The sequence below is a fragment of the Pristiophorus japonicus genome, chromosome 2 (assembly GCF_044704955.1).
Source record: "Pristiophorus japonicus isolate sPriJap1 chromosome 2, sPriJap1.hap1, whole genome shotgun sequence".
Taxonomy (NCBI): Eukaryota; Metazoa; Chordata; class Chondrichthyes; family Pristiophoridae; genus Pristiophorus; species Pristiophorus japonicus.
In genome coordinates, this window is record NC_091978.1 from 260,301,135 (window position 1) to 260,313,900 (window position 12,766).

General features: G+C 45.4%; 1 protein-coding gene and 1 pseudogene across 1 annotated transcript in view; one reads left to right on the plus strand and one right to left on the minus strand.

The window, feature by feature from the left end:
• acox3 (acyl-CoA oxidase 3, pristanoyl) overlaps positions 1–12,766 on the minus strand; it is a 307,347-nt gene that overhangs the window by 278,545 nt on the left and 16,036 nt on the right. Inside the window, exon 2 of the mRNA XM_070871311.1 lies at positions 1,698–1,885. Within this exon, the coding sequence (XP_070727412.1) occupies positions 1,698–1,862 (165 nt within the window). The 5' untranslated portion in view covers positions 1,863–1,885. The remainder of the gene's footprint in view (positions 1–1,697; positions 1,886–12,766) is intronic.
• LOC139251764 (U2 spliceosomal RNA) lies at positions 4,417–4,649 on the plus strand (annotated as a pseudogene).

Below are 12,766 nucleotides of genomic sequence, written 5' to 3' on the forward strand. Positions count from 1 at the left end.
AATGGTCAGATTTTTTTAATTCATTAATTCTCGGGATGTGGGCGTCACTGGCAAGGCCAGCATTTATTGCCCATCCCTAATTTTTTTTTTTTAGTCGTAGCCAATCTTTCCAATTCTTTGTCAAATCACAAACGCCAGAGGTCACCTTGCACACATCAAGGATCACTCTGCGCCAATGCTCTTAGCCAAAAGGCCAAGAGCCACTGCACCGTTCCTGGAAGTACTGCAATACCAGGTTCGTGCCATGGAGGTGGATGGGTCAGGCCCCCCACACACCTCCGTGGAGGTGGATGGGTCAATCCACCCCACCCACCTCCTATTTCCCATCCCTAATTGCCGTAAGGAAGGAGGTGGTGAGCTGCCATTTCAGAGAGCAGTTAAGAGTCAACCACATTGCTGTGGGTCTGGAGTCACACATAGGTCAGACAGAGTAAGGACAGCAGATTTCCTTCACGGAAGGATATTAGCGAACCAGATGGGTTTTTAATGACAATCCTGTAGTTTCATTTTATTCCAGATTTTATTATTTATTAACTGAATTTAAATTCGGTGGGATATCTTCGGATTATTATTCCAGGCCTCTGGATTACTAGACTAGTGACATAACCACTATGCTACCATGACATTCAATTCAGTTGCTCAAGGTGCTGACTCTCCCTTAACACAATATTTCAGTTACAGACTGACCAAACGTGGCTGGGGAAAAAAAATCAAAAAGGAACCTTTAAAAATTTGGAACTATCTAGTGCAGCAGTTTGAATCAATTGGTGCGCTGTTTCTGATATCTGAATGAATGAAGGCACAGCTCAGCACATCCACACACAAATGCATACACAGTCAACTTTGAGCTTCAGACTGCCAATTAAATAATTGAAAAGAGCTGACAGGATAGTCATCAGAAATTGAATGTCAGCTCAGCAAGTAACCTGAGATTTATCAAACTACAAGTATATTTTTGAAAAAACAAGCATCACCTCATACAACAAACTTAGAGGCTTTTGCCAAATCACCAGTTTTAAACAACATTTGATGATAAAGCAGTGCAAAAGAATGCAGTGCACTTACGACAAGAGTGGAGTACAACAATTTCAAAGGGAGCATTTCCTGCTGATCTTGGTATAAAAACATGAGTGCAAAAAAATTGATGAGGGTGGAAGGAAAATAGTTTGAGGCAGAAATTGAGTTTTTCGGCCCATTGATTAAAAAACAAAAGCTGTGCTGGGGGTAGAGAAAGGGTAAAAGATGGGTGTTTTCTGCCAATGCCGTTACTTTGCTCCAGAAGTTGAGGCTATTTCTGGGCTTCTCCAGAAATTCCACCCGCGGTGCCAGATAACCCAGTAGGATTTATGCCAATTGAGCATAGGTCGAATTGTGGGCTACAACAAGGAACTGTCAAAGAAAAAATGAATGGCAAACGATTCCAGAGAGATTGATTACTTTATCCAAGTTGCCCCCTGTTCACGGAGGGGAAATCAAAATAATTATAATGGCAATATTTTTCATCCCAATTTGAATCACATCGAATCACGCTGCTTTAATGGGAATATTCAATGACCCTGCTCCGGGATTTGGGATGGGGTCAGAGGAGGACAGTAATCATGCTCCCTCACCTCTTGCACTCCCTTAAATTGGATCACAGGTCTTGCACCATGACAGTTGAGTCAGTGACCCAGGATTTTTATTTGGTGACATCTTACCTTTACTCTGATAATCTCTTCTCCATCCCAAAACAGGGCCAATTCCTTCCAATTAAAGGATGCTTTTTTCCGATATAAATCTAATGGACCACTGGGAAAATCCAGCAGCAGAGAATCCAAGGTATTTTCCTCAGCGCTGCCTTCTGCGGGATTGATTGTGCTCATCTCTGTATTTGATGTACGTCAATCTATGGCAACAAATATTTTGACTTGTAAATAATAGCATAAAAAGTTGTATCAGAACATTTAAGGAAGTAAAAACACTTCAATCCAGAACTTATAATGCACATTGAAAGAAATAATATACAGTTCAATGTTTAAAAAAAAAGATTTTATATCTACAAACTTAGAAGTATAATGCTTCTACAGCATCATAAATCATTCATCAGGCAATAATAACTGGCTTCAATAACCACCATCTAACAAAACTTAGTTAGCCATGCTAATTGTTACAAATATCCAATCGTCATTGGACATGTAGGAAGATGCTACCCCCTAACAAGAACCAGCAACTATCACAAAGCCTTGACATTTTTTTTCTTTATATGCTCTTGCATCCCACAAAGCACAGTTTACACAGCTAAAAATAACATAATACATAAACACAAATAATTCAGAAAAAATACTGAGCTAACTTGCTCAAAATCAGCCATTCTATGTTCAATACGCCTCCAATAGGTTTCGCCTTAAAGCTTGGACATTGAGCATATTCTGTCATACTGTTATTGACCAAAATCCAGTTAATGTTGAGGCACTGTGATGCATTTAAATTATAGTTATGCCTAGGATGATTTAGACTCCTATTACATTGGGGGGGAAATTTCAGTCTGAGGCTTCCTTCGGGCAAACGCCTCCAACCAGAATTTTTTAACGAAAATACCTGGTGGTCACGGAGGAACGTAGGATTGCGGTCGGAGGCCGAGTTTCACAGTCTAGCATAAGGGAACATGCCTTCCAGGTATGTATTCATATCCTTGGATCACGTGGGCCTGGACCACCAAGAACATTTAGTATTCTCATTGATAATAATGGGAACTCCATTTGTTCGAGCTTCCATTACTATCAATGAGAATACCTTCCAAAAACAAGAAACACAACACAATAAATAAAAACCTCAGTTATTTAAAATGAATTTAAATTGAATGTAATGTTTTAGAACAAAAAATATTTTTTTTAATGTGTTTTAATAGGGTTAAAAATAAATTGACCTTAATGGACAGGGCTTTTAATATACATTTTTTTGATTAAATTTAATTTTTCTATGTTTTAAAGCTCTTACGCAAGGATTTGAAGGATGTCCTTCTCCCAGGGATGCGTGCAATCTGTCAAAAGATCGCAAAAGCCGGTTCTCGCCGCAATTTTCGTCCCATAATGTAATCCTCAATGCTACACCTTGTGAAAATACTAATTCTATCAATGATGTTGTTAAAAATGTAGTGTTAGTTAATCCATATCTGTGTTCAGCCTTACCTGGAATTATTTTTTTATTCTTCCCACGCTTCTGGTCAGCTGTCAATCGCAAATGCTAGTGCAGGCAGGGAGCGCCTGGCCAGGGCCACCCAGGGCTGAATCAGCCATTTTACAATTAGATTTTCAAGATGGAGAATGAGGAGAGTAGACAGAGAGCCAGAAGGTTCAACCCAGATGCTAACAAGGCTCTTGTCGGTGCAGTAGAACGAAGATGTGCCGAATTAAACAGGAGGGGTGGAAGTAGACCCCTCCCAGCGGACTTTAGAAAAATTTGGAGCAGAGTCCGAAGTACTCCCACACAGTGCCAGAAGAGGTTCAATGATCATTGCAGGGTCGTTAGAGTAAATACAATTTTTATTTTTGCACTCCTTCATTACTTAAATTATAAATCTGACACAATATTTGTTCTCATGCTGTTGTAGGCTTAGTGTTGCACCCTATTTGCCATGAATGATCTTTACACATTATTAAGATTGCTTTCTGAGATCTTAAAATATGTTTCTGCACTTCGATGTCTTCCTCATGAACCACATGCAACTTCCAGAGCCATTAAATAGAAGACTGTACTACAAGCACACAGTATGCTTTGGTGGCTATCTGTGTGTGCCACAAGAGCAGATGGACCCTCTGGTAACCATTCCTATTGTCATCTTTGCAGGCAAAGAAATTCCACAACCGCCGGGAGCAGTGGCGGACAGGCGGCCTTTGACAGACCTCGAGGAGCGAGTGGCCGGTCTGATCAGTACCTCAGGGAGGGCAACTGCCCCTGGGGGTGCTGACCCCCTGTTGGATATTGAGGGTGAGTTCTGCACAATCCCCAGGCTGGGTTGAGGCAATGTGATGCAGTATCTGTGGACTAGAGTTGGGGCAAGGTCATGCAGTGTCTCTGGATTAGGGTTGGAGCAAGGTCATGCAGTGTCTGTGGATTAGGGTTGGGGCAATGTCATGCAGTGTCTCTGGACTACATGTAATGGAGTAGAAGCGGTCCTTCAAATGAGCCTGTGCTATGTGACCTTACTCATGTTACCCTGTCTCCTCCCCTGCTGCTAACCACTCATTTGTATTTTCTATTTCCAGATGAGGAGTCGCAGGCGCCAAATCCTTCACTGCAAATCTCCACCGCAGGCCGTCATGTGGGAGAGGAGGAGGCGGAATTTGAGGGAGAGGAGCGGACGGAACAGCCTGCTCCTGCAGCCGGGTGGGGGGGTGGGGGGGGGGGCTGACGCACTCAAAACCTCTTTTTTCACTGGTCGCTTCTCGGCCTTTTGGCTAAGATCATGCGTAACTGACCTGACCAGCCACCATGACCTCCGGGTGGTTTCTCCCTGGTCAGGAAGGTATATGCTTGCTTTTTTGGAAACAGGAGGTGGGTGGGGTGGCTTGACCCATCCACCTCCACGGAGGTGTGTGGGGTGGCTTGACCCATCCACCTCCATGGCACGAACCTGGTATTGCAGTACTTCCAGGAACGGTGCAGTGGCTCTAGGCCTTTTGGCTAAGAGCATTGGCGCAGAGTGATCCTTGGCATGTGCAAGGTGACCTCTGGCGTTTGTGATTTGACAAAGAATTGGAACGATTGGCTACGAATTTAAAAAAAAAAACTATTTTTTCACTGGTCAACACCTCGTCCGAGGATGAAACATTCCCTGGCTTTGAGCCTTCCGAGGCCCCGAGTACTAGCGATGTGCAGCAACGCACTTCCAGGGTCGAATCCCATCTCTCTGGAGGGTGAGTCGGTATAGTCGTTCTGCTGACAGACAGGCAGACACACAACTGGACATGGTGTCACTGTCGAGGGAGAGCGTCCAGCTCACCTGACAGCTCCTGGAGGTCCTAGGTAGGATTCCCGCAAGCATCGCGATACTCACTGCGACCATCACGGAGGTTGGGTCGCAGACTGTCCGTGCAAGCCGCGAAACCTGTGAGGCTCTCAATGCCCACGCGCAATTGATGGCCTCCATCTGTGACACTGCAGTTCCCAGTGTCACACCCAGACCCACATCACCTGTGACTGGTGACACCGAGCAAGAGGCTCGCCAGTCAGAAACCGGGCCTTCCATACCCCGAGCTTCTCCAGCGGCTCCACACATGACGTCTCCATTGGGTCTCCATTGTCTCCCCCCCATCGAATACAGCAGGATTCTGGCTGCTTTGCTGCACAATCTTTTGGTGCCACCTTGGGTAGGGTCATAACGCAAGGGAGGAAGGTTAGGATGAGGGGGAAACGAGCCGATGGTAAAAGACAATCGGTGCAGGGGTTGTTGTTTTGTTGTTGCTGTTACTTTATGAAAGTTTTAAAAGTTTACAAATTCTGTTCAAATTCAATGTTTAATAAATTTTATTTAAGTTTCAAAATCATGTTTAACAAGTTTACAATGTTTATAAAATTCTTTTGTTCACCTTAACCATTCCTGTGTAGTGTCTCATTTGCAGAATAAGAGGGGGAATAGTCAACATGGTGGGAAAGAGTGGTCAGGCAATGGTCAAACGTGCCGTTCACTCTTCAAACAAAGCGTTGAATTATGAGCGGCTGACGTAAGGCTTTTGCAGTGGTGAAAGCTCCACGGGGCCTCCCCTGTGGTGGTGGGGGTGGTGGTGGCATGGGTTCCTCGCCAGGCTCCTCTTCCTCGTCTTTCACCTCCTACTCGTCCTCCTCCGCCCCTCTCTCCTGAGGTGGTCCTGCAATCCCCAGTGGCAAATCCTGTCCCCTCATGATGGCTATGTTGTGTAGCATGCAGCACACCACATTGAACTCAGGGACCTGCTGAGGGGAGTAGTACAGGCAGCCAGCCTCCAGAGTGGTCCAGGCATCGGAAACACTGCTTGAGCACTCCAATTAGCTGTTTGACAATGTTGCGTGTGGCTACATGGCTCTCATTATAGCGATGCTTGGCTTCTGTCTGAGGGTTCTGGAGGGGGGTCATGAGCCAGGTGGCGAGGCCGTAACCTTTGTCCCCTAGCATCCAGCTCTGGCCTTGTGGGTGACAGTGAAACAGGCCTGTGACAGTGCTCTCACGCAAGATGGAAGCATCATGGATGTAACCTGGATATTGGGCATTGACTGAGTATGGTCGCAGACTATCTATACGTTCATGGAGTGGAATCCCTTTCGGTTTTGGTAAACCTCTGGGTTGAGTAAAGCTGCTCGCAGGGCAATGTGCGTACAGTCAATGGCACCCTGAATCTCGAGGAAGCCAGCAAAGCGTCCAAAGCCTACAGCCCTCTCATTCTGGGTCTCCTTGGTCATTGGGAAGTTTATGAAGTCCATCCTTCATGCGTACAGTGCAGTAGTCACCTGGCGAATGCTGCAATGTGTAGCGTGCTGCGAGATGGAGCACATGTCCCCTGCTGATGCCTGAAAGGAGCCGGAGGCATAGAAGGCAAGTGCTGCAGTCACTTTCACCTCGATGAGCAGTGCAGTCATATTGCTGCTGGTAGGTTGTAGGTCTGCCTTTATGAGCTGGCATATCTCTGTGACCACCTCTTTTCGGAAGCACAGCCTTCTAATGCACTGTGTCTCAGTGAGCTGCAGGTATGAGGGCTGTTCCCTGTAAACTCGTGGGGGGTAAGGCCTCCTCCCCATACTTCTGTGGCCTCTTTGATTACATTCAAAATGCTCATCAATAAGCCTTCTTGCAGCTCGACACCGTATAGATATAGCAGCCAGAATAATGGCTGACATAGTATAGCCCCCATTTATTTAAATGTCCTTAAATCTCCTTTAAAACGAACTATAAACCCACATAAAACTTCACTGTAAAAAACGCAGCTTTCTTCTCCCAATCCTTTTATGCACTGGGCGCTGATTGACATCATCCAAATGGTGAAAACATCGGGCGGGCGCTAAGTTTTAGCACCGCCGCAAAACCACTGTCGAAAGTTCCGCCCAGGCGCAAAATGTTGTGCACCTCATTTAGCACCAAAAAAAGTCAGTTTTGCATTTCGCCCAAACGTTAAACTGGTCACAAATCCCTCGAAAATCCAGCCCTATGAATTCTAATCCCACCATGATAAGTTAAAAAATTGAATTCATTGAATGATACAGATTCAGCCCATCGTGCCTGTGCCAGCTCTTTGACAGAGCTATCCAATTAATCCCACTCTCCTGCTCTTTCCCCATAACCCTGCAATTTCTTTTCCTTCAAGTATTTTTCCAATTACCTTTTGAAAGTTATCATTCAATCTGCTTCCACCACCCTTTCAGGCAATGCATTCCAGATCACAACTTGCTGCGTAAAAATGAAATCCTCATATTTCCTCTAGTTCTTTTGCCAATCACCTTAAATCTGTATCCCCTGGTTACTGACCCTTCTGTCACCAGAAACTGTTTCTCCTTAATTATTTTACTGAAACATTTCATGATTTTGAACACCTCTTTCAAATCTCCTCTAAAAAGGAGAATAACCCCTGTTTCTTCAGTCTCTCCACATAAGTGAATTCCCTCATCCCTGGTACCATTCTAGTAAATCTCTTCTGCACGCTCTTTAAGGTGCCTAGAACAGAACACAATACTCCAGCTGGGATTTAACCAATGTTTTATAAAAGGTATAATGATGGCAACGGTAGCATAGTGGTAATGTCGCTGGACTAGTAATCCTAGACTAATGATCCAGAGACGCGAGTACAAATCCCACCATGGCGGCTGAGGTATTTAAATTCAGTTAATTAAATAAATCTGGAATAAAAAGCTAGTATCAATAATGGTGACTATGAAACTACCGGATTGTCCCCAAAGCAATGTGGTTGACTCTTGAACAAATCAAATTGGTCAGGGTAGCCTTGAGGAAGAGTTCATAGAGTACATAAGGGATGGGTTCCTTGAGCAGTATGTAACAGAACTAACCAGGTGGCAGACTATCTTAGATCTGGTCCTGTGTAATGAAACAGGATTAATAAACAATCTCCTAGTAAAGGATCCCCTTGGAATGAGTGATCATAGCATGATTGAATTTCAAATTTAGATGGAGGGTAAGAAAGTTGGATCTCAAACCAGCGTACTAAGTTTAAATAAAGGAGACTATGAAGGTATGAGGGCAGAGTTGGCTAAAATGGACTAGGCAAATAGACTAAAGTATGGGACGGTTGATGAACAGTGGCGCACATTTAAGGAGATATTTCACAACTCTCAAGAAAAATATATTCCAGTGAGGAGGAAAAGGTGTAAAAGAAAAGATAGCCATCCATGGCTAACTAAAGAAATAAAGGATGGTATCCAATTAAAAACAAGGGTATACAAAGTCGCCAAAACTAGTGGGAAGACAGAAGATTGGAAAGCTTTTAAAAGCCAGCAAAGATTGACTAAAAAAAATGATTAACTAAAAAAAATGATTAAGAAAGGGAAGATTGACTATGAAAGTAAACTAGCACGAAATATAAAAACGGATAGCAAGAGTTTCTAAAGGTATATAAAAAGGAAAAGAATGGTGAAAGTAAATGTTGGTCCCTCAGAGGACAAGACCGGGGAATTAGTAATGGGGAACGTGGAGATGGCAGAAACTCAGAACAAATATTTTGCATCAGTCTTTACGGTAGAGGACACGAAAAATATCCCAACACTGGATAGTCAAGAGGCTATTGGGGAGGAGGAACTTAACACAATCATAATCACTAAGGAGGTGGTACTCAGTAAGATAATAGGACTAAAAACAGAGTGCGCAGCAGCCCTCCCCTTTAATTGAAGGGGAGGGGCGTTGTACCATGTCAGCTCTACGCAGATACTCCGTGTAGCACTGGCCTCCTCAGCGCCGTGTTGTCTCTCCAGAAGGACACCTCCAAGGAAGCAGACCGCTGGGCACAGCGCTCCACTTCCTTTGAGAGGCGCACGGCCCAATTCCGCATCGGGAACGAGACATCCGGGCAGGGCGATAAATATTTACCGCCGCTAATTGAGCTGAGGGGCAAATTTGCCCCCATGCCTCTATTTATAAAGCCAAGTATTTCATGGGCTAGACTTTCAGCACATATTCGCCCATTTAGTGCCCATATAACCGAGGAATTCAGTTTATTGCCCATTTTTGATGAGAATTGGAAACTACCGCCTGATAATCGGCGGCGGAACTTTCGGCATACAGGAATGAGCTGAATCGCCCGGCCTATTTTTTAAATAAAATCTGATGTCATCACTCATGCAAGGCCCAGAATAGTGTTTATAATGGAAACTATGCCCAAATATCACCCACATTATCATCAAGCACTACTTTCGGCATTTTGCCCATATTGCACCCAAATGATCGCTCACTCAAAAAGACACTCAAGAAAAGCTGCATTCACCTGACCTTAACCCAGCAATATGGGCGCCATTTTGTAAATCGGAGGCTGCTTCAAGTTGATGGTAGCACTGAAGTAATTTAAGAGTGATTTTTTAGGGGTGTTTTAGAATCTTGCCAATCATCTAATCACATTGTGGTCAATTTCGAGTTTATATTGTGTTTGTTGAGGACAATTTATGAATTCTGAAGACAGATTAGGGCATTTATAGTGGTGGGGCCTGTAATTTCTCAACCAGTATTGATGACTACGCACATGCTGCAGAATAGAGGTGGGAGAAGGTTCATTGAAGAGCATTATGTGCCCAATCAAAGAGGTGGAAGACTGCTGAGGAGGAGGAGACATTACACCCAACGCATTTACAGGGATAAGCAATCATACCTGGACTTGTCCGATAACATGTGCGTTAGAAGGCTATGCTTCCGAAAGGAGGTCATCCGTGAGATATGCCAGCTAATTACGGGAGAACTGCAGCTTACCGGCACCATCAGGACCGCACTGTCCGTTGAGGTTAAGGTTACTGTGGTACTTTCCTGCTATGCATCGGGTTCCTTTCAGGCCTCAGCTGGCGACATTTGCTGCATCTCTCAGCACGCCACACATTGCTGCATTCGACAGGTGACTGAAGCCCGTTACCTACGCAGGATGGACTTTAGAAACTTCCCTATGACCAGAGAGGCACAGAGTGAGAGGGCTTTAGGGTTCTCAAGAATAACAAACTTCCCCAAGGTGCAGTGAGCAATAGACTGTACGCACACCGCCATGAGAGCACCTATACAGGATGCAGAGGTTTACCGTAACCGAAAGGGATTTCACTCCCTGAATGTGCAGTTCGTTATCGACCACAAGCAAATAATCATGGCAGTAAATGCAAATTTTCCAGGGAGCATCCATGATGCGCACATCTTGCATGAGAGCGCTGTCTCTGACCTGTTTAACAGTCAGCCACAAGGTCACGGTTGGATGCTGGGGGATAAAGGATATGGCCTTGCCAGATGGCTCATGACCCCCCTGCGGAAAACTCAGAAGCTGAGAAGCGTTACAATAAAAGCCATAGAGCGACACGCAATATCGTCGAAAAGACAATTGGAGTGCTGACACAGTGCTTCAGATGCCTGGACCACTCAGGAGGCAACCTACAATACTACCCTGAGCAGGTCACTGAGTTCATTGTGGTGTGCTGCATGTTGCATAACCTAGCTATCAGGAGAGGACAACAATTGCCAGATGGGGCTGCCGGTCCACCTCAGGAGAGAGGGGAGGCGGAGGAGGAGGAGGACGAGGACCTCGGGGAGGACAATCAGTCTGAAGATGAACCCATGCCCCCACTCCCCCGCTCCCCACACCACTGGAAAAGCCCCGTGGTAGTTACGCAGTTGCAAGACTGTTGCGTCAGCAGCTCATAAATGAACGCTTTGCGTGAACTTACATTGGTGACCGTTACAGTGACAGCTGCCGTTGTTTGCAACCATTGTATTGGTGTTTAACCTTACGTTATTAGAAGACACTGTACAACAATTGTAAAGTTCAATAAAAATTTTTAATAATCTAAAAATTGATGTAAAAAAATTTAAACAAATAGTAACACCCATTTCCCCACCACCCCCAATAGTCAACAAAATTTTTCACCCAACAATCAATTTTCAATAACGATAACTGTACAAAAACACCCTCCCACCAACCCCAACATTCAACAATTTTTTAATAATAAGTCAACAATTTTAATTAAAATAGATTAAGGCTCCCCCCTCCCTACCTGCGGCCACGCTTCCTCCTCTACCTCTACCTCTATCCCCCTCATCATAACCCCCTCCTTTCCCACTTACGCTCCCATTTCTAGTAACCGGGCCAAGTCGACTTGCAGCAGGGCACCTTGAGCGCTACTGCCGTGGTGGGGGGGATGTTGGCAGATTCAATTCACCGGTCCCAGGAGAAGACGTTCCGAGTCAGAAGCAACTGCTGCCTCCTGATTCACATCTGTCGACGTTGTTGGTGGTATGGCACCTTGGGGTGCAGTGCCGTGTCCCAAAACCATCGCCTGCTGCATGGCATCGATGGAGTCGCGCATTGCCGCAACCATCTATCCCATGTCCTCCGAGATTCGTGAAGATAGTGTGGCAATGTTGCCGGTCAACCCACCAATTGCTTGGAAGAGCTCTCGACCAATGTCGACGCTAACCCTTGACAGAGACACCATGTCTTTGTTCACATCTGCCTGTCGTTGCTCGTGACTACTTCGCCGAACCAACCTCCACGGGGTCAGCGTGGGCACTGGACCACTCAGAGTGCCCTGCTGCAAGCCGCTTGGCCCTGCTACTTCATCCGTTGAGGATGACGTGGCCACCGGTTCTGCAGATTTCTCGACCGGCTCATCATTCTTCTCCTCGGTTATATCTTCTTCCCCCATGGTCAGCACGACCTGCAGCAATTGGGGTGATGCTCCAGGGGTCTCCCGTTGCACTTGGGGAGCCTGGGGAGCTGGAAAACATAATTGTGGTTAGAAGAGAAGGGGAGACATGAGAATGATTGTGCTGCGTAGGCATATGTATGAGGAGCAACACTACTGCAATCAATATGAATGAGAGACGTTATATATAATTAACATGAGATTACAGAAAAGTACAGAAGCTGCATGCATAACATTACATCATTCATATATTATAATCAAATGGCATTAAATTGCTTTAAATTACCACTGGTTTACACATGGCGCAACCACGGGATCTGCACCACCATGGGTGGCAGAACGATTATGTGCCCCTACAAGGGCTGAGGCACGCTCCTCCAGGTCGGTTAACTGAAAAAGATCCGCAGGCCCTCCTCCAGTCCGCCTTTGCTCCGCCCAATTCTTAGACATCTTTTTCTGCAAACGTGACAAGAGCATGGCATAAGCTAATTGCCGAGGTACTATTACGGAAACACAGAGATATTGTAATCCACAATTAGTCATCGCACATGTTATTCATCATTAACATTATATGCTAATATGGTTTGTATGCAATTGATGCATGGTTATAACATCTACGTTCAGAGAATAAATTTAATAAGATCGTGGTTAGGAACTAATGCGTGACACCAACCCCCTCATGTACAATCCCCAGGAAAGGCCCCATCCACGGGCCGTGCCATTCGCCGCCTGAGGGGAGGGACCGAGTTATTGCAATCGATGGAGGTCACCGACGGAGAGGCGGGAATCAGGACCGCTGGTGAGCTTGGCAATGACCGGACTATGAGGGGAAGGGGCACCGTATCCCTGGGCTGTGCTCGGACACCTCCGTATGGCCAGAGCTAATGTCCCAAGTGTCCCAGGGCAGACAGCAGCCGGAGAGACA